Source organism: Penicillium cosmopolitanum (assembly GCF_028827165.1).
Source record: "Penicillium cosmopolitanum strain IBT 29677 chromosome Unknown utg000009l:1.0-9042332.0:1.0-9050551.0, whole genome shotgun sequence".
Lineage (NCBI taxonomy): Eukaryota > Fungi > Ascomycota > Eurotiomycetes > Eurotiales > Aspergillaceae > Penicillium > Penicillium cosmopolitanum.
Genome location: NW_026622679.1, coordinates 626,361 through 647,562, shown reverse-complemented (window position 1 = coordinate 647,562; position 21,202 = coordinate 626,361). Strand labels below are relative to the sequence as shown.

The 21,202-nt window shown below is 47.1% G+C and overlaps 7 protein-coding genes across 7 annotated transcripts; 5 read left to right on the top strand and 2 right to left on the bottom strand.

The window, feature by feature from the left end:
- Nucleotides 1-2,539: 2,539 nt before the first annotated feature.
- On the bottom strand, nt 2,540-3,253 carry N7509_008315 (uncharacterized protein; the record flags this gene model as incomplete). The annotated part of the gene is made up of 1 exon (XM_056632952.1): nt 2,540-3,253. One exon carries the CDS (start codon nt 3,251-3,253, stop codon nt 2,540-2,542), a length of 714 nt encoding a protein of 237 aa, XP_056483572.1.
- Nucleotides 3,254-4,246: 993 nt separating this feature from the next.
- On the top strand, nt 4,247-5,020 carry N7509_008314 (uncharacterized protein; the record flags this gene model as incomplete). Its single annotated transcript, XM_056632951.1, has 1 exon — nt 4,247-5,020. The coding sequence occupies one exon, from the start codon at nt 4,247-4,249 to the stop codon at nt 5,018-5,020; it is 774 nt and encodes a 257-aa protein (XP_056483571.1).
- A 943-nt stretch (nt 5,021-5,963) lies between these two features.
- N7509_008313 (uncharacterized protein) lies at nt 5,964-6,632 on the top strand (the record flags this gene model as incomplete). The annotated part of the gene is made up of 1 exon (XM_056632950.1): nt 5,964-6,632. The coding sequence occupies one exon, from the start codon at nt 5,964-5,966 to the stop codon at nt 6,630-6,632; it is 669 nt and encodes a 222-aa protein (XP_056483570.1).
- A 481-nt stretch (nt 6,633-7,113) lies between these two features.
- On the top strand, nt 7,114-7,537 carry N7509_008312 (uncharacterized protein; the record flags this gene model as incomplete). Its single annotated transcript, XM_056632949.1, has 2 exons — nt 7,114-7,185; nt 7,235-7,537. The coding sequence occupies 2 exons, from the start codon at nt 7,114-7,116 to the stop codon at nt 7,535-7,537; spliced, it is 375 nt and encodes a 124-aa protein (XP_056483569.1).
- A 510-nt stretch (nt 7,538-8,047) lies between these two features.
- On the top strand, nt 8,048-9,042 carry N7509_008311 (uncharacterized protein; the record flags this gene model as incomplete). The annotated part of the gene is made up of 2 exons (XM_056632948.1): nt 8,048-8,702; nt 8,792-9,042. The coding sequence occupies 2 exons, from the start codon at nt 8,048-8,050 to the stop codon at nt 9,040-9,042; spliced, it is 906 nt and encodes a 301-aa protein (XP_056483568.1).
- A 250-nt stretch (nt 9,043-9,292) lies between these two features.
- On the bottom strand, nt 9,293-9,834 carry N7509_008310 (uncharacterized protein; the record flags this gene model as incomplete). Its single annotated transcript, XM_056632947.1, has 2 exons — nt 9,293-9,688; nt 9,775-9,834. The coding sequence occupies 2 exons, from the start codon at nt 9,832-9,834 to the stop codon at nt 9,293-9,295; spliced, it is 456 nt and encodes a 151-aa protein (XP_056483567.1).
- Nucleotides 9,835-11,712: 1,878 nt separating this feature from the next.
- On the top strand, nt 11,713-12,873 carry N7509_008309 (uncharacterized protein; the record flags this gene model as incomplete). Its single annotated transcript, XM_056632946.1, has 1 exon — nt 11,713-12,873. One exon carries the CDS (start codon nt 11,713-11,715, stop codon nt 12,871-12,873), a length of 1,161 nt encoding a protein of 386 aa, XP_056483566.1.
- Between the last annotated feature and the right edge of the window lie 8,329 nt (nt 12,874-21,202).

Genomic DNA, 21,202 nt, shown 5'->3' with positions numbered 1-21,202 from the left:
TTTTGCAGACGCTTGACCATTGGGATCAGCAGTTGGTGTTGTAATGTGTTCGGTGTCTCTGTACGTTGCTTCCGCTTGCTGATCAGCAGAGGTTGGCAATGATCAAGTCTGAGCATGACCTGGTTGAAAGAGCTCTCCAGGTGAAGTTTGATTATGATAGAGAACGCTGCAGGAGAAGGCCATTTTCAGCTTCTAGGTCCTCGTTTGACAGCCAGAGTTGGTGTCGCTCGTTCTCGAATCAGATTTTCCCGGAGAATTTGACAACATAACATTGCCAAAGACACAGGAATAAGTCAAGCAGGTCGAGAGCTGGCTTTGCGACAGATGAGCCTATGCGTAAGATCTTCTTGAGCTCGGTCGTCAGAAGGCCGGCAGCGCCAGCGGTATGTTATTGCCCGTTCACTAGGCTCTAGATTTCTTACTAGAAGAACCTAACCTTGCACTCGATACTTGCACCCCTCAGAGGTTCTCGGAACAGGCCGTGTAGGCCGGCGGTAGCTTCATCTCCTGAGTATTTAGAGAATCCACGCTGTCTTTTAGTAGGCCACTCGGTCGATCGAGAAATATCTGATAGGCCCATTTTGACCACGAAATAAGTTGTGTTGGCTGGACGGGGACCGTCGGCAGAAGTTTTATATGCTATCAAGAGGGAAAACATATGAAGCCCGATGAAGCTCGGACGCCCGCAGGTATTAACTCTTGCCTGAAATGCGTTATATTTTGATGCATGTGTCGATTAATGCATATTTTACATGTCGCATAGACGGGGAGCAAAAGCAGTGTGTTATATAAAATTGAAGCAGAGGGAAAAAATTCATCGGCAACAGTTGGCCCCTGGTGCCCGTCAAAGCTATCAACGTCGCCGCTAGTCCCGCGATGAGCTTTGACTACCCCGTGATACTCAATAATTTGAGCGGACCGTTGAATACAAACAATGCAAACACAAGGCTAAACATTGAAAGCAAATTGGTGGGGCTTATCAGACAGGCACGTGATGCGCGGGGCAAGTCAAAAAATCTACTTTGCTGCCAGACATGGGCGTCGGGCAATGAAAGCCTTTTACATTACTTTTTGATCTATGCCACCCTTGCATCGGATTGTATGCAGCTGATACATTACTCAAGAATAACTTCAACTTCAATACAAACTTGATTATATCTGGGTGAGCGCTTGGCTCTGAAAGCATTTCCTGGAGGCTTGTATGTGAGCTGTGTCCACTAATTAAAGACGCGTTGCTTTTGTAGGCAGCAACAGAAGCTGAGAGCTGTATACCTACTAGGTCATCGCTATCGGTTTCCTGTTAGAGACGGCAGACATATAGTTAAATCCTCCTAGCTCATTCTAGAACCACTATCGCAGATTTCCACATGAGTGAGTCCACGAGTGACGAAATCTTCTAAGAGCCCCTCGAACAGATCGAGCAGAAGGTTACTAAGGAGTTGAAAACCTGGCTGGAGGCCAATCCTTATGCAGAATGGCGACAGTCCCCCCGATTTAAGCTTGTTGAGCAGTGTTCAGAAATCAAATTACGTGAAATACTCTAGGAACTCGCCTAGGTTCGTCCTTGTATTCACCCGACAACGTCCTTACCCCGAAGAGAAAAAGAATTGCTCACACATACAGGATTCTTATGTTGCTGCCTTTCGAACATCGAACTCCGGTTGGGAATTAAAAGAAGGGGAACTGATACCTATTTAGCAAAGCGAGAACTGTATGATCAGGGATGGAGAACGGACATTCCCTTTATTAACTGGGAAGAAGATGTGCATCTCTAAAAAGGTTCGTGTGGAAATTCCGGAGGGGAATGTTTTGTATTTAGTATGGAAGGTTAGGAACTTAGGCCACTGAGCAATCGTTAATTTATCCCTCTTGATAGTGACTCTGAACAACTGGCGAGAAAGGGGGGAAATCGAGAACTCCAGGTTGCGAATTAACAAACTCAGTGGAGGATGTATCTAGCAAGGGAGTTAAAAAATCGAGATCCGTTACACTAAGTATATTGCCAGCGTGGGTGGTCGAAAAGTGTGGACTAACGAAATCGAGGGCATTAAAATGAAGAAGGGTCTCCTCAGGGCGCGGCGGTTCCTGGGTGGAGGTTATTGTTGGCACCACGGTTGACTGTGAGGCATAATGGATAGAATGATCTGGTTCGAGCCCTGATTGTGTAGTGTTTGAGGCGGACCTTGTTTCTGACATAGATTCTGATAATGGCTGGATAGCCTGGGGGCCGAGACTCTCTGTAGCGGGAATAGATGCTGGGAAGCTTTGTTTTTGACGGCCCCCTTGGAAACTTTGTGCATTTCTTTTCCTTTTCAGTGCGGAAACTTTGTTCGTTGCCACTTCGGAAACCCAAACGAGTTCCTTGTGGAAGTCTAGTAAGACTTTGGCCATGCGAGCAGCGTCCGAGTCTTTGGCCTTCTTTAATATATCGACGTTGCGAAGGTGCTCAATAGTAGTATGGAAATCATCTCCAACCAGACCTTTTTCATCCCATCTGAAATCTAATTAGCAACTGCCATTGATGATATCTATCGCAAACTCACATGCTATCTGGGATAGACGAGAAGAATAATGGTCTATATATATGATTGTCGTCTTCGCTACTGCTTGGGCGAGTGGCTTCCAGGCTGTCATCATTTGAGAATTCAACAGCAAACTCTTCGCAGAAATCCTTTTGTCGTTTTCCTCGATGGAGGATGTCACTGAATGTTTTAATTGTCTCAACATCATCTTCTGAAACAGACAATCCGACGTGAGATAAAAACTTCTTAACGCTAGGTTTCATAATCCGCTGGTCTGACGTTGGTATTGCTCGCCGAAAGAGTTTGTAGGATGATACAGCTACAAGCCTTCGCAAAATCATTTGCTCATCAACATTATTTTCCAAATGAGCTGCATTTTTAAGGAATAACTTAGCCCTGTCTTCCTCGGCCTTGTCGCTATATCGCGTCAATGGCTTAACATGCATTTCCCAAAATTCCAAAGGATCTTTTTCAAACCGTGAGAAACGATGTTGTAAAGTTTGAGGTATTTGAAAGCTTTTTATTTTTCTGACTCGTGCACAATTCACCTTGGAAGTGGTTGTAGACGTAGCGAACAACTTGTGGAGCGGTCGATAAATTCGTCGGAGAAAGTCGAGCTGTTGAGAATCTTCAACATGACCGAAAGTCTGCTCTCCTGGAAGATCTCTCAAGGCTGCGATAACTTCGTTGTAGGATAACTTTGGGGGACTTTTCTTGCGGTGAGCAAACATCTTCCGCGATAATTTTGCATCAGAGGATGAATGAAGAAATGAAAGTCGGATAAGTTAGGGCTGAAAGTCGCTGGCGCATGTGACTCGCTGCCTAGCGGGGCTTCTTTTGACCACGCTAATCCAAATATGTTTTTTACGGGGAGCGCAACCCCATAAAAATCGAATTTGGATACCCCACCACTTTATAGCTTTCTTGCCATATATTATCTTCCAGCAACATTATTCCACAGATTCAAAGCACGCTTTGATTAGTACAAGATATTTACCTCTCTTCTTCCCCACCTGAGCGGAAAGCAAGTTCTGGCTTGGTATACTTCCGAATTACATCTGGTTTTCAATTTATTAAAGACTCAGGATCGCATCGAGGAATGCTTTAAATATGAACAGTTCCATTTGCAAATCCCCTGCGACTACTATCAACCAACTCAAACCTATCTGCAAACATAACAATGAGTAACTCTACTCTGGTCATTTCAGCAAAGTTTGCTCTGGGGCAATTGAATTTTTTTCTGGTATGGTATGAATGCCATTTAGGTGATCTTCTTTGACTAAAACGCCTAGATGAACAATGGATCAGACTGGGCCATCTATTTCAAGAGTGACACGATAAGTCAGAAAGTCCAACAATGGCTTCCCACACGAAATGGGGATATAACACACGAAATCAAAGTGTCGGAGACAGCAAAGATGTTCGGTGGAGAAATTCAGATCGAGAAAACGGTAGTGACTGTGAATAGTCCTGTGTGTTATTAAAACGTGGCACAAGTCGCCCAAGTTCACATTTAATCTCGAAAATGAACTTGGTAACTTGGGCAGATGGTACGAGAAGTTTTTTCCGCTCATGCTGCTGGTGGCAAAGCTGCAGCCAAGACGAAAATCAACGGAAATATGAGCTAGGTCGTTAATTAGCTTAAATGAAATGATCCCCTCTGGAGCAGGGAGTCATCTATCCATCTACTGTCACCCTCTTTCCTCTGTACTTGATATCACTCCATGGAGGTCGCCGACCAATTCTTCAACGAGAAAAGGGTTCAAAATGACAATGGAGCTCGCAGCTACGGGTGGTTCATGTCACAGATTGACTGCCTCTTCTGTTCCGACATATTCAAATCGAAGCAAGCGCTGCATCATATCTTGACATACTATGAGCAGGCCGATGCCGAACTTCGCTTTGGCTTGGACATTTTTCTACAAAGCAACTGGGCTCGCAAGTCTGCTCTCGCTCATTGGAAACTTTTTCCCGACTTCGATCAAGTTGTGGACAGCCAGGAATGCCTGCAAAGCGAGCATGCACATCCAGATGTTGCTTCGTGTTGCGTCCATGAGTCTCCGCGTGCCTTTCACTTTCTGGTCCGACAAGGCATTATTCGATCATGCTACTACAGCCGCTTTGGGCACAGCCTCTTCCTTCTTGCCTTTCAGAAAAACGCTCTCGAAACGATTGGCTACATGATTTGCACGATGAGTCCGCTACATCTTCTTGCTCCTGCATCGGTGGCAGAGATGTGGGATGGGAGGTCAATTCTTCAACTAGCGGCGACGAACTCGGTTGTGTTTGGTATCTGTTGGGAAAAGGTTGACCAAATGCCGTTGGATCTGGGAGAGATTCTCCAGGAAAGAGAAATCCGCAGCATTTGCCGATTTGCAAGCATGGGCCTAGCCTCTCGTTTGTATCATAGAGGTATAGATCTTGCTGATGTGGTGAAGAAAGATTCTTCTCTTTGGCTTGAGATGATTCGCTATCATTTGGAACCAACAGGCTTTTGATGAACAATTGCCTACCTCCGCAAGACTTTCTTCTCTTTCACCCGGAACCCGATTCCGCTTTGGACTGGCTTTTGGGAAACAATTTCCCAATCCCATATCCCGGACATGGTCAAGAGTTTCTTCGACGATTTGCGATCCATTGCGGCAGGTTAGACGCAGCCCATTGGCTGTCTTTCGATAGGGTAGCGACCAAACCGACCAGTGAATTGTGATGGAAGCTGTGAGTTACCGGCCGGTAAAGATCATACAATGTTGGAACAAGAATGCGCTGGATTGAGCCGATAAATGAATTATACTCTGTAGCACAAAGTGTCGCATATTCTGTTATGTGAAACTTTCTCCGCGAAACTCGCCGAAGAACCGGATTATTTTCATAACACCTCTTCTAAGGAACCCTTCTAAAGAACTCGGGAAGCGCAGATATTGTATTCAGTTATTGCACATTTGAAATTTCTTTGACAGATTTCCAAGCTAGGAATATTTAAAATATTTGGTTGGACAGTCTATTGTACATATTTTGGTGATCTGCTCGACTCTTCAACTCACCAATGCATATTTCATCTTGAATGCTGTTTTAAGGTTAGGAAGACTTAGAAGCAGCATCTAGGTTGAAATTCAATAAGCTGTGTATTAAGTATTTTCAGAGGAACCTCAAATGAAAGCTTCCAGAATGTTTTTACGGCGTAGTGGCCAGCCAGGTGAAGTGTGCCAATCAACTCTTTCTTGCAAACGACAAACGAACAAAGAGCATATACATACTATTCAGGTACGAGATCTAGCATAAGTACGTGTTTATTTTTTGGCGTCATCCATATAAATGACCTCGTCCTGATTGAATATATATAGATACGATCAAATCAGTATATTATCCCTCAACGCCCGAGAGGAATATACTCACTCCTATCTTGTTCCGATATTGGCTGGCCATAGCTACAACTCCAAGATGTACGATACCCTGAGAGAGTATTGCCTCCTAAGAGACGTAGCGAAGAGCTCAGGGCTGGGGCTCGTCTGCGTTGCATGCGATCTGGGGTTTCGCGACCAGGATGTGCTATACAAGCATTTTGACACCGAGGAGGATCACAACGGCATCCACAATGGTTTGTCAAAGAGAGAGGGAGATTTTATCCTATTTTTGGATCGCTATAGGACAGCTATGGGTTGGGAAACCATCTCAAAAGATGATTTTCCAATCAAATTCAATCAGACGGGACGACGACCTGGACGTCGGCCATTCTACACTTTCTTTGAAGTCGATTTTGTCCTGGAAAAAAAAGGCCAGCTCAAATTCAACACCTTGGATAGGAGTCTTGCAATTGTGTGGGAAGTTGTCAGGAATGCTAAAAAGGATTATGTTTGTCCACTCTGTTTGGTTCTCTGCAGCACTACAAAAGCGTTTTATTACCATTGCAACCAACTGAAAGACGATGTCCACACGGGCCTCGCGTACAAGGGCCCAGATTGCCAATTGTTTCTTCCTCATTATTTTACTGCCCTCAAGGCAACAGTACCGGAGACAGAATTGCCTTTGGGTAGGGGTCGAAAGGGCACATACTCGTTCCATGAGTGTTTCCGGCTGGAGTTCGTCTTGCAATGGAAACAAGGTGAGTAGGCTCAAGAGACGAGTCCGTGATTGGTCCTAACTATGTGGTAGTGGATTCGACCCAAGACTTTGGAGTATGAGCTGTTACTGGCTTCGGGCGATTAGTTACGATCTCATGAGCCCCACAATCACAAGCCTAGGCACGGCGATCGTCGGTGACTAGCGATGCAGGGGCTGATGTTTGCAGGAGCAGGTGTTCCCCAGTCAGCCCCCGCAAAGCGGCGTAATTAAATGTTTTTGTATCATCATTTTACATCCCAAATGAGAAACTTTACGGTCGCGATCGCTACTCGCATGATTTCGAAGCTCTAGAAGTCCTAGCTTATATGTGCAATCTCTATAAGTTAATACGGGTCGCCCGACCGCAACAGTGATCTAAAACACCCACCACAAGTTTCTATAATTCTTTTATCTAACCAAAGATCTCGATATCTCATATTCTCATGCATTAGCCTCACCTCCTACTACGAAGCTGTTCGTAACAATCATGATGCAAATCAGTGGCCTGCAATCTCTGAAATTCTGGGGTGGTACAGCTGATCGCAACAACCGAAAGAAAGACGTAAGTGATCCGATGAAAAACCGGTTGCGTAAACTCATCCCAAGAACAGACTATCATTTTCGTGGGAGCTGAATGTGGTATTGACCAAGTCATGGTTCACTTTTGGCGAAATAAATGGCCTGAAACTTGCTTCTGGGAAGACTATGAAGCAATCGGAGCAGAAGCGACGGCAGCGGTGGTGAAGGCTCAATGGCCCTGTCAGAAGCTGCAAAAGCTAGCCCATATATTTCAGGAAAAAGGAATGAGTCGGGAGAATGCAATAAATTACATGGCAGAATTGGCGTCAGAGTCTGAGGAAAGGAAGAAATGTGCATTTCTTCGGCTCAATGAAGTTGAAAGCAAGTTTGACTAAGAGAACCACAGACAGAGCTCGAAACAAGGTGAACAGTTGGGCCAACTAGAGAAGGATGTATGTTAACAAAGCAAATACGGTTACAAGTGAATCTCAATCTCTCGGTCCCAAGAAATATTTTGATTGCAAGACTAGTCCCAAAGATATCTCAGGTAGCTCATGATTTCATCGTTCCCCAGACCTTGAACGCTTAGTTACCGCTGGAGAATGCGCATCAGCACCCTCGTTAGCCTGAAATCCAGCAACAAGAGCTTTCGTGTTCCATTATCTGGCAAAAATTTTGACGCACATATCTGTTTGAAATTAGCATGCACGATACGGCACCCACTGCAAATTATCGAGGATGTTGACCGGCACGTCCAAGCGAAGGCCATGAATAGTTGGACCCAATGGAGCAAGTGTCCGAGATACTGGCATTATATCTTGACGGCTTAATTAGAGTACCAACAGCATTTATCAAAGGCTTTTTCTTCCAAAACTAAGATCTCCAAGGCTTTCTTCCCTCTCACTATGTTGAATGACGAACGCAAAGCTTCCATATTGGAAGGCATGCTCATCAAAGCGGGCAAAAACTACGTCTGTCCGGCCTGCTTCAAGTCAAATTCCCAGGGCAGCGACTTGAGAAATCACCTGAAACAGATGAAGGAAGCTGAAGATCACAAAGGGCTTTCCGAACGGGAGGAGGCAAAGTTCCGATACAGCTACGAAATAGTCATAGGATGGAAACCAACAGACAAGGACCCCAAACTCGACCTGCCACGCGAGCGAATCGTTGCGTTTACAAGAGACGTTGTTGTCTCAAATATAGCCTCCCAAGCAGAGGACTTTGTACAATCTAAGATCCAGATCTATCTGCAAATTGCAGTTTCAACAGGAATGACTCACGTGTGTCCCGAGTGTGTGGACGAAGATGGGCAGTACTTCAATAAGATGGTAGATTTCGACCGCCACTGTTGGGAAAAAAGCGATCAAACGCATATGAGCCTGCTATCAAAAGTCCCCGCCACTTTCCTTCCTACATACCTCATCGCGATGGGGCTTTCCGAAATTAAAGAGTTGCCTCCTGGACATGACAAACCGGGACGCTGGACGAATGAGCGATATCTGAGGACTGCCTACGTCTTCAAGACCAAGAAGAGGTACTCCCGCTCAATGGAAAAAGGGTGTAATTTCAATGCTAACACTGGAAAAAAGGTTCATGGCGCTGGAAATTGCAGATAGCCAGAAACAGCTTAATATCTAATTTATATGTAGCTTCATGTATCTGTGACACGTGCATTCATGCTTGCGGAATATATGAAATTGTACCTAAACAACGCTGCGAGGCTGTGCATTCAGTTTTTGCTCTAGCACCTGAAGCTGGCAGTCAAAAGGGTCCAAATGGTGGATTTATTAAACGACTTCTCTTTTCCCCATGGGAAGCCCAGATGCCCATAGACTTCCGGAGCAGCTCCGTGCTCAAGGCGCATTTCGGACTAAGGATAACAATGCTCTTCGACGTATAGTGCAATATCCGCCGACACTACTCCTGCATAGCTCAAATCATTGCGCGCCAATGCAGACAGTGCTGGCAACAGAAAATGCAGCGAAGGGCTCTCAGCCGTGTTCTTACGATAAGCTTGGTAGCCACAGGTGGGGTCGACAAGCTTGCCGTACTTTGTTGAGCACTTTGTTTGCAAACCACTTGCCTGGATACCTTGTACCACAGCTGTTAAAGAATAATAGTTGCGAATGTTGTGGAAAGCCTGCAAAAGATTATCCGTCAGAGCTGAGACCGAAGGTAGGTCCGTTTAAAAACACCTGATTAAGGCTATCAATCTGAGATTCCAGCCCGATCTCAGCAGCCATGCACTGTTTCACCTCAGTCACCAGCTGATTCCATCGGAAGCCCAAGATGGAACGCGCCTGGGCCCCATCATCGGCAAATGCGGTTTGCGCATATTCTCTAAGCAGAGCAACATCTTTGCTCGATACGAGCTCCGCGAGAGCTGGGACGTCGTTCCATCGCAACTGCTCTAGGAATGCATTTCTGTTGTCGAGTGGCGAGCTCCAGTCCACCTCAAGCGGGTTTAAAGAATTTTGCAACCGAATTTTCAAAACCTGGAAGTCCTGCAATATCCTTTGGGCCGAGTCTGCTTTCTCCAAGACCTCCTGTAGGGACAGGGTTATAAATTTGTCTAGATATGCCTCCAGCGTGAGAGCTAAAATGTCTGCTTTAGCTCCCTCTAGGCAGTCACATTCCAGTCTTTGGAGTACTGCTCGGCCTGCCTTCCGCCAAGTGTATTCGATGGTAGCATGGATGAAAGGGTTGCTTTGAGATCTTATCAAGCTCTATGTATGATTAGAAGACCCATAGATAGATCACCACGAGCAGAAAAACAAAATACCTGTTTAAGACCAAGCAATTGGCTGAGATGCATCGGGGCCTTGATCAAATCAAAGTAAAGTTTGGCACCGAGGACTTCATATGTCCAAAGAAATGTCTTGATTCGCTCAGAGGGTAGACCCAACGCTTTCCGAACGAAATCATAAAAAGGGACCTTTCTCGTTTCTCGAGACTTCTTTGTGATAAGTCTCTAGCAATTTTCGAAGGGCCTTTGTTCAATATTTGACCCAAGCCTATCCCCCAGTTTGGAGCAGAATTTCCCCCGCTTGAAGAAGTATTTGGTGTCTCCGGTTCGGTATCTATATTGCCGCTCGTAGCGAGCTCAACACTATGCAATTGATGCTTATCGATTCCTTGAAGGACAAGCTGTTGGAATTCGTTCCTGCGCTAATCCCTCTTCTTAGACTGTACCTTTTCTGTCTCTCGGTTGGCGTCCTCGCCCAGGACATCCATGGAGGCACCAAGCTTTGTAGAGGCTGTGCCCAAGGATGAAGACGAAGGCGTTCTGTTGATGGCCGAAGTATGATTGGCCTTGGTTAGCAAAAGGTAGAAAACGATTGTGAGTGTGATGATGGTGGCAGAACAAACCTTTCTGGCTGCCATCGCTAGTCTGCGATATGCCGTCCATCCTCATCTTGGAAGACTGGGGATCATAATCCAGGGCCAGGCGACAAGGTCATAGATATACCGATCCATAGATTCTGCATCATTTGCATGAATGCATGATCGCTGACCCCGTGCGCCGCCCGAAGTGGTTAGTCGAATACGAGTGGTTCTGAGCCCCTGAGCCTCCAGCACAGCTCCCAGAAATACTGCAGTCGCTCATGTCGGTACAGGAGTGGCGCTCGTCGCTGTCGGTCTAGACCATTAGATTGGTCGGGGTGGATTGATGGGGTCATTCGGCTGCCTTCACCTTGAGCAAAGATCATCGGGGCTCCACATTCCGATTCCCAGGAGTGTAAAGATACCAAATGATTACAGAGGATTTTCAATACATCGTAATTTTTTGAATCAAATCTATTCAAGCGCCGCGATAAGAATTCTGGGGACAAGGCGATGTGGAGAGAATGGCTACATCTTTTCCGAGTGTATGTTACGCCAACCGTACAGTGAGGTATAGGAAATGCGGAGGAGGTGCCTATCCACCACCGGGGCCGCCTGTTGATACATCACCTCGCTTACCTGCTTGCATACGCACAGAGGATCCCCTGAAAAGGAAGAGCTGGATCTTCTTAGGAAGACCAGCGATTAGTCTGAATATCATCATACCCATATCAGGCATATCTCACATTCTTCACTCGTATCCTTATCGTATCAGGACGCCCTCCGGGGATTGACCTAACAGTGTAACGGGTAAATTACAACTATCGTCTTAAGCTAACAGCAATACCGCGCGAAATCTTTGAAAATATTATCGTATCAATGTATTGAAGTAATAACCTCTACAACAATAACCAATCTTCCTATAGATCGGGAAGAAAAATTTCAAGGCTCTTTACAGCTCGATTATCGCCTGCATGCCCGCCCATTCTAAGTTGCTTCGCGACATCAAAAGTTTTGCAGAAGCTCTTATACAGTACATTACCACTGGACTTTTTTTGCAGGTCAGAGGTTCACTGGTTCCCATCCACCTACAGTCGCCTCGGTCTTTCAATTTTACCTTTTACAGAGCTGGGTATTTTCCTCCCTGATCTAACTCTGCAAAACTCTGCAAAATTGTAAAAGTCCACCCCCTTCTTCTCCTTAAATCTCTCCCGATATCATCTGTTCGCCTTCTCGTCGCCCAAAGATGAGGCCGAAACCATGGGTATTCAAGTACGCCATTCCACGATCATATCGCAATATAATTGCCTATCTGGTCGAGCTGATAATGACCAATGTTGAATTCTATGGGCTCACGGACCTGCTCTTGAGTAGACTCACGGCTACCGAAGTCTCTCTGGTCGCGCACTTGCTTGGGATTTGGGACGCCTTTCTCAACCGGGACAAGTATTTGAGCCCGCTGCGCGACGTCGACCCCACGATGCAATTCTTTGATCCGCTGTTTCAAGACCGTCACCGTATCCTTATTTTCGGCCACGGCGTTTTGAATTTAACGGAAAGAATTCAATGCCCCGCAGGCTATTGGAGCCGACAACTTGAAGAGATTTCACGTGGCAATGATCTACCGGTGCCTCGAATCTGGATTGTATGCATCCCACCAGATGCTCACAGTCACGCACCTGCTTTAGCATCGATGTCATACAGAGAGGCGCACAAGATCTTTCAGGCAAAGGTTATGATTCAACCCAAGGGCCGTGATTTGAAAAAAGTACGGCCACCAGGTATAGACACTGTAGAGGTGTGGCTCAGTGGAATGGGAGTATATCGAATGGTGCTCGAGCCTTCATTCGATGACTGGGGAGAAAAAATGATGTGTTCGATCGGTGGCATTTGTTTCCCAATTGACTGGGACGATATTTATGAGAATGCAAACAGCAGTTCCTTTCTTCCTTACATCGAGCCGACACAGGATCCAAATACTGTTAAGCATTCGGATGTGTGCAGAACAATGAAGAGAAAGACGGACACATTTGCGAAAAACGGGAAAGTGGTACTATGGAAAAAAAAACTATTGTCTGCCCCCGGGCTACCATTTCAATGGGAGTGTTCTTCTAGAAAATGGCGAGGCTATGGATGGGATCGAGTGTGCTTTTGTGTTTTGAGCGGCGAGTTGGAACATCGGCGGGAGGAGATTTTAGGAGAAGCTTATGTGACAATTCTAGGCTTCAATGTTAGTTCATCGAGGGCAGCACAGAAAGCATCGAGATATGCGAGGGAAACACATGGGTGGCCCATCCAGACATTCTTGTGCTACGCCTTTTGTGTCAAAATTAAATCCATAATGGTAGAGGAATCCAGCCATCCTCGCAGCGCGAAAGCAAATACAAAACAGCGTCAGAAATTATGAGCAAGCTCTCGAAAGGTTTGCCAAAAAAGGTTCTAAAAGACAATTGTCTGTTCAGCCGTCCTTTCCCACCTATCAGAACGAGGACTCGGCAGTATGACATTGTTCCTGCCTATATGTCCTTCCTCAAGCTCTTAGGAACAGCCAGGCTGTCTCATGGGCTAAGGCCTCACCATAATCGCTGTCTCGATTCAGACTAGGGAAAAGGGACATGAAATTAGGGATAATGACATCCCCGATGCTTGCTGCTGCGATCACAACCATTGTGGTGATTTGTTACCTATCGTAAGACAGGTATACAACAGAGCAGGATTGGTTCATAAAGCAGAGCCAAGCCCAGATCCCGAGCCGCCTTTCATCAATGAATTCTTCGGCTCATCTTGTCCTCGTTCAGCCTCTTACATCAATCCAATAATATCCAGAACATAAATCCGGTCGGCCAATGTGACAGGCGTCAGGGAAATTCAACTGTAAAAAGTTCTCCACTGCTTGAACGAGGTCCTTTTCGATGCATCCGATGAGTTTTCTGGCCATGTCCGGAAATTTAGGCAATCGGTGGTCCGGGCGTTCGCAAAGAGGGAACTTCAGCAAAGAAGCATGAGATGGAGTAGTCTGCTGTCTCTGCTTCTGTACAGTGCTAGATCTCGGGATGGTTTTGTATAGAAACTCGAAGAGACGACAAAGACTCTCGCTAATGCATAGACAAAATTCGATGGCAGCGCACTTAATTCGAAGCAGACTATCGCTGCCTTGAACCAGACGATGCACAGCGGCGTGGCGGATGCTAGCAATTGGATGGTGCAGGCTCTGAATAGAGCTAAGGTTTTCACAGCATTGCTCAGACGAGATTGCCGATCGAGATTTAGCGACGACTTTGAAGAATTCGTGCAGCTCCAGCGCCTCGGGGCATGTCTAGCCAACAGCCAAAGATTGTGGCAGAAGCCATTTTTGGAGAAATTGGAAGGCTGAATGCTCGAGATGACGTTGCAGGGCTTGGAGGATCAAATATTTGGCTCGAAAAGGGATAGGCATCATAGGCAGTCGTAGCATGGGGAACAGAGTTTCAATAAGTTTTATCAAAGACAATTAGCAAAGGCATGCCAGCCTCTTGTTCTAGCCCACCTTTAATGTTCATGCCCCGACAATGTTCCAGGAAGCGTTTCAAAGGCCTACGACAAGTCAATTAAAGAACGAAGCGATTTCTAGAGGACTCCCGGGATGATTTACCGATAATTGATGGATCGTGAAGATCCTGAATATTGGACCGGAAGGGAGTCTCGATCGGGGCTCGACGAAACCTTGTTCTGGCGACGGGGTCGGAGTCGATATCTCTTCATCGGTGGCACCTTTCCCGCCGATTTCTGGGTGCAGGCCCACGAAAAGCTCCGATCTTCATGTGCTGGCAGGTGTAATAGAGATGTTGGCGGCATGAGACCTTGCAGCTTGCAGTGGCTGTAACTCACGACGGAATAGATAACGGTCAGGGTAACGGAGAGGATGAAGGGAGAAAGCATTTGTTCCCAAGGAGGCGAGGGCAAAACGCCTGCAGAGAAAAAATGGAGTGTGCAGGCAAGCGATCCGCCGAGACGAGTTGTCCAGGGAAAGCTTCTTCTACCTACACCTACATAGTGGCTGCGTGGAAGCCGTTCACCTTGTTCAGCAACGTTGAGGCCAATGACTCGCAGATCGACTCGCTAACGAGGCAACATTAGCAGACTTCTGACGCTACATAAAATTAATCTGCCAAGGCGATTGGACCATGGAACGCCATCTCGATCTACACCTCATGCCAGCTGCGTTGAAGACCGTTTCAGCTAGGTCAACAACTTTGACGGGGCGAAGAATTCGTCAGGTCTAGACCCAGGAGAGCCAACGGGTCCAGGTGGGGCGTGCAACTCCACCCGCTACCCAGCCCGAACTCTTGAAAATTCTTATTTCAACGTTGAATCAACCGCCTCAACGCCCAGCGAAAATGCGGTCGCCTGGTGCGAATGTCGAGTGGAAATCTCTAGGTCTGGCACGATGTACGCAAGTGGTCACTGCCGAAGAACGTACTCGAAATGGCATAAAAGACGCTCTCTTCCCGTCGAAAAGCAAAGCAGGACTTTCCTCCTCACACTCCCGAGCACTCGGGTTTTCTTCACAGGATAAGATCTGCGTTACCAAAAAGTCTTCGCGGAAAAGGCCCCGCGTAATCAAGTCTGCCTTGCAGGGGAACGCTGCGTTACCAATTGAGACCCTCAGGAGAGTGCTGCGTCAACAAGTTCTCCCTCACAGCCAATGAGCCCTGTGTTGTACAAATGCGCTCCCTTACAGCCAATGAGCCCTGTGTTGTATAAATGTGCTCCGCGGGGACCTCCGCGACATCAAGAGCCTCCGCAGGGACATCTGCGACACCAAGAGTCTCCGCAGGGACATCTGCGACACCAAGTTCTCCGCGGGAGACCGCCGCGACACCAAGTTCTCCCTCACAGCCTTGAGCCCTGTAATTGTATAATCTTGAGCTTCCATGCAACCTTGAGCCCTGCGTTATCAAATTTGTGCTTGTTAGGCGACCCGTGGCGCCGCGGTTCTCGTCCTGATCCTCTGACGATTGCAGGCACCTCTTCGTGGTGTCAGAGACTAGTATTCGAGAGTACTCGAAGAAGCCAAGACCTGCTCCAAAGAATCGATAGAATCAAGAATCCAATAATAAATGGTGCAAACTGACTTCCGTATTGTATGTAAATGCCACCGTACATGGCTCTGGTTCGAACAATGTACTTTGTAGCGCTTAAGCACGCTCTGAGCTTCAAGAATGGACATTCTCTTCCACGCAGTGTGAATTAGAGTATCGAGCCATGGCTGATAGCGGGGTGGCCAATCTGGGTGGCGGCTGAAATCCAAAGATATCCATTGGTGAACACTTGTGCCTGCTGGCTGGCAGTGGCACCAGGTTTGGTCCGGATGTAGGGAGATGCGGAGTGTCGATGGTGAGTGGTTGGTGTGTCGGTGTGTGATGGTGTTGACGGGTTTATGGTGAGAGTATGTTGACGGTGATGGACGGTGATGGACGGTGATGGACGGTGATGGACGGTGAGGGCCAAAGGTGAGTGAGGGTTAAGAGTGAGAGCTGGTGATAACGGGGCCGGACCAGTGGGTCCCTCTGTTGATGTGCAGTGTGGGTGACTCCCGGGCGGTGAAGTGGCGGCTAACGGTAAACACCGGTCCCGTCATAGTGAGGTTTTTGTTCCTTGTGTAAAAGTCGATAAACAGTGCGAAATGATGATTGCTAGAAATTAGAATCGATATGGCCACATATACACCGGTCAGTCTTCTTTATGACATTCTCTCTGCTAAAGATTCGTCGCGTGCTCTTTGGCGATACTGTATTCTGTACCTGAGGTAGAGTCGCTGTATCTCAGCTTAGAATCCGATATATATACAGCCGTAGACCAACAGTATTATGTCCATCATCAACGGTAAACTCGGCAAAGAACCATTCGGATACCAGCGATAGCAAGCTTCATTCTTCTAAACATATTTCAGATATCATTTTGTGTCGACCCGATCAAATGAAAGACACTTCTGGAGCTCGAAACGCTGATCTTAGTGCTCGGAAGAACGGCGGGTTTGCTTATTTGGAAAATAGTGGTTATCATGAAGCAAAATCCTTGTGGGCGGCCCTTCTCCTGCGTGGTCTAGTGGAATTTCTTATTTACTTACATTAGCGGCGCGGGTTCGATTTCCGCAGGGTAAGTCAGATGAACTTGAATTAGAGCCCGCCCATGCGGTCCGCCCGAACTCGTAGCCCGCTTTCTGTTTTCCGAATCATTTCCCGAGTCTACGGATTCATTTTTACCTTTTGCCCATCTCAAATGAATGGCGAAGCCACTTTCACGAATCGATTGACATTCTCGCCAAAGTCAGCAACCGGCGTTAGGGAAGTTGATGGTCATCAAGGACGCCGCACCAGACGCATGCTACGGGGGGGCATAAGGTTGGGTGCACTTGCGCGTCGCGTAAAACACACGTGCCACGCCCACACCGAGAGTAACATCAGCGGCTGCGTTCGATGTCAGTGAGTACGTCTTCTTCACCATATATCAAAAACCGACCTGCATCTTTCAAATAACAATTGGGCCATTGTGCTCGTCTCGGCAATCGACTGGCCGGACTGGCGAGGCTACTTCTGCCGGCGGGTACGTGCGACTCGGTGGTGAAAGCGAGGAGGCATTCGATCGACGTGCGGCTGCATTAAGCATTGCATCAGGGAAAAATCGCCAATTTCATTAGAGCGACTTGACTTTGGTAAGTTGCCTTCCAAATTATTCTAGAGATGAGAATGTACTTACCAGGATCAATCATGAATAAGCCATGGTAGCAGCTTTAAATGACCGTCTGCATCAGATCACAGGCAAGGCAATTTGCCGCTGGATATATTCAATCTAGCACCAATTATCAGCAGCTGGCATATGATGGTCACTCGCAACTTACCTTGTTTGCGGCCCAGATGAGGTCCCAGCTGGCTATAATGCACTTTCTCGATCGGACTCGTCAGAGCGGCTGAATTAGGGCTGTCTTTCACTGACTCTCTATGTTAACTGATTTCTGGTGACCGAGGGTGGGATAGACTTGCCGTGATGCAGCCTGGCATCAGCATAGAAAAACCAGGGATGAGGTAGCGGGCTCAGCTCGACCACACGTGGAGGACTTGGAATCAAATTGTACCTCGGGAATGGATGTATCCATACCTGCCAATGCACGGCCTTGGGCAAACTTCAACTGTGTCAAGGCTAAGTACCACTGGACGAGAGATTCATGGTATTTTGTTTGCGACAACCTTCGACCCGACCCGAAAATGACTGCTCTCGCGGCGAGGGATCTGTGGTAGATCTAAGCCACGGCCTGTCTTATCGCTTGCTCAGCTGCAATCGGGGGTTGAAATATCTGGCCTTTATACTATTGCCAATAGCTCGTTTCAATTTGCCGATTGATGCTCCTCGGAGAAATAGTCGTCCTTTCCTGTGGTCGTCGATTCTCGGCCTCTCTTGGTTGTCGCGGATGCTCTGATGGCTCACTCGGTCAACAGTGAGGCCAGCTCATGGCCACCGACAAGCCTTCTGATCGGACGTGAGGTAGGAGGTTCATCGCCGTCAGAATATTGCGAATTACTAATACATTGATTGTCAAAATTTGTCCGGAAAGGGTAATGCTGAAGAGACGAATAAAACACTTCGGAATCTTACCATATGGTTAATCAGAGGGCACCAGGCGTTCCTGGATTGGGCTTTCTCAATGCGCCAGGCGAAGTGACCGTGTCAATCACGTCTTCAGAAACAACAAAGACGCAAGCGTAATGAGATTCAGTGGCCTGGCCCATCAGGCTGGCGCAGCTGGTTTAGTTTCGAAGACGAGGGTCAGGTCGAGGGTAATATTGACGCGCGCCCTATGAAGAAAAAGAATCATCAGCGATATTTTCTGAGGAACAGAGAGCCACGAACGGATAGCATTCGTACGGGGATTGAAATGCAGTACCGGGTGTTGGGAATGGGTAGGGGCAAAGCACTAGCGGGACTTACAAGACATTGAGCGACTCGCGATAGGAAGTTTTCCATCCTACAGGGAGGGTCTTCAGCACATGATATCTGCCTTTGAAATTGCTGCAGTCTTCAAACTTACGTTGTCACTTATTTCTGTCCGCTACAGGGGACTGTATGAAGGATGGCACCTAATTATCATCAATCATCAGTAGGCAGGCAGTTCATTAAGGCTACTTGTAACTCACTGTGCTCGCAGCTTGGACCATTCCAGATCCAGATCCTGAAGGTTCGTTCAATGGCTTCTCAGAGGAATAGCAGAGGCGGGGCTGATATCGAGCATTTTCCATGCTAGCATGATTCCAAATAACTGGGCAGCTACACTCACTTGCTGTTTGAAGACCTCTTGTGTCGAGAAAAGCCAGGCTAGTGCGATGCAACAAGTCAGTCAATTTCTTTGCACGATTTCGAAGTCAACATACCAAATAGTAGCCACGGAAACGAGAATTGATCGATATTCTTTTACCCGGAGTGACAAAGGAATGCTTGCGAACGACGGTTCTGCCGGTGACGAACCGGGTATTTATAGCAATTCAGCCAGGCATTCAACCTGCGTCAATAAGATCATCGTTATGAATTGTGAGGGCTCAAACAAAAACTACTCTTCAATGATAACTGGCTCAACATTTCATCATTGATTCAAAGCAGCTCTCAGAGACATTGCATTTTGTTCCTGGTGATCAAGAACATGAAAAATATTTCTGGCTGTTGGCATGGTTTCAACAGTCATAAGGATGCCGCAGAAAAGAACCGACGACGGTTATCACCATTCACCGCCGTGAGTCCGCCTTTTAATGCGACGGGCGAGGCGACGAGGTCATGTCATTTCATTTCACTCACCGGTGATGAGCCCATTACTCCACGCAACGAACACCTCATCAAAGACAGGCAAACACCATGCCATATTGCGACCCTAGATCCCTACCAGTCAAACCGCAGGATTATTCACTGCCTAACTCGTATATCGGAGAAAATACAATACGCCTACACAATATCAAGCAGATACAAGCTATGGTGCAGCGTGGGACTGATTCGCACAGCCCACATCTCGCGGAATAAGTGAGCTACTAGATGGATTACGTTTCCGTGGAACAATTATTTCATCCATCAGCCTCATCTTTGCGTATGGCAATACTTACATCGATCTCCTGGGAACTAAGTGGACACGGGAAGATGGTTACTACCACAAGGAAGCATCAGCCAATTAGTGTCACCAAAGGCCCGCATAAGTCTTCAATGAAATGATTGGTTGATAATTGGCCTCGGCTCCCAGGAGCCTGTGGCTCGTAAATATTGATGCGATCATTGGATACCACTAATAGAGCGATATTTACGGAGGAATAATGAGTCAATCGGTGCGATGAATGATCCACTGTGCCACAAAGCCTCCGTAGAAATGATTGGTCCGAATTTGGCTATGAGCTCCTGGGAGCCTGAACCTACCTGTCAGGGATATCGATGAGGCATACACGCTAAGCCCAGAACGCGGACCCACATGGCACATCTGGTGTCGGAACAGAAATGTACGTCCAATCAGGCCCATGGGTAGTTGTCTGAATTGTTATGCCTGTACCCATAAAAACTTGTATGGGTGTGAACATGACTAATCTCGGCTAGTCTATAAACAGCAAACTAATACACATCCTTACAATACTGAATCTCCACTGATACTGACACCTATATTGTCTCTTACGCACCGTAGCTCCCGCCATAATGGGGCTGTATTTGCTAGTACTTTATTACGTCCAACACATTTTTCCCCACCTCAAAAGGTATACAAACAGCTTAACCACCATTAGCAGTGGCCATATCGGGATGGCATCGAATCAGGCCCCCTCAAAGCATGAGAACTTATCTCTAAACATGATCCACAGTGGAGAGCTGTCTGCATCGCCACTAACCATCATCTCAACTGGTCCAAGAACCCGAATGCAGCAAATTTACGATCATAAATGTTCGCAAATTTTTGACGAAATTTGTAATGAGGTTTCAGGCTTGATATATCGAAAGCGAAAAGAAGCGCTTTAGGTTTTGCTCCAAGATAGAAAAAAATAGGAAAATGGAATATTCGTGAGTTGTGTCGCTCAGACCCTGACGACAAGAGCATCGGCTCCAATCTTACATAAGAAAGATTAAGACGCTGGGATACACGACCAATGTCAGGACTAGCGGGATTTTGGTGGTGTTCTACCTTGGCCGCAACGACTTTTGGACTCTCCGCAGAGCGCGAGGCTGAGGCTTCCCAGGCCTGGGTTAGTGGCGGGTGCTTGGCCCCACCCATTGCCAACGCTCTTCGCCTATAATTGCCGCGACTGTCCCCGCAGGCGGCTTGCTCACCTAACACCTCTTTTTGGTAAAAGGTAAGGGGGAAAGCCCTTGACGTTGCGCAGGTTTGCTTAGTATGTTCCGGTCGCCGGTTGTGGTGATTTAACGCGGCTGTCACATCCAGCATTCCAGGCGCAGTGCCCCTTCAGGCCTCCATCGGTGACCCAAATTTATTTATCCTTGCGCACCCAGCTGTCAATGCAAAATCTTGAGGGCCAAATGCAAACTGAAAGATAGACCGTTTATGCCCCAGCAACTACCCTTTCCTGAAGGCTGCTGTTCAAATTCCCTTGACTCGAAAGAAGCTCCCTGTGTACTACCTCTCTACGCAGCTTGAGGACGAGTCAGCCAAAATCGCGCGATGGTCGGGCCTGCTCAAGTTGTCGTGAACAAAAGGCCAAATGTAGTGGTCACCACCCCTCATGCGA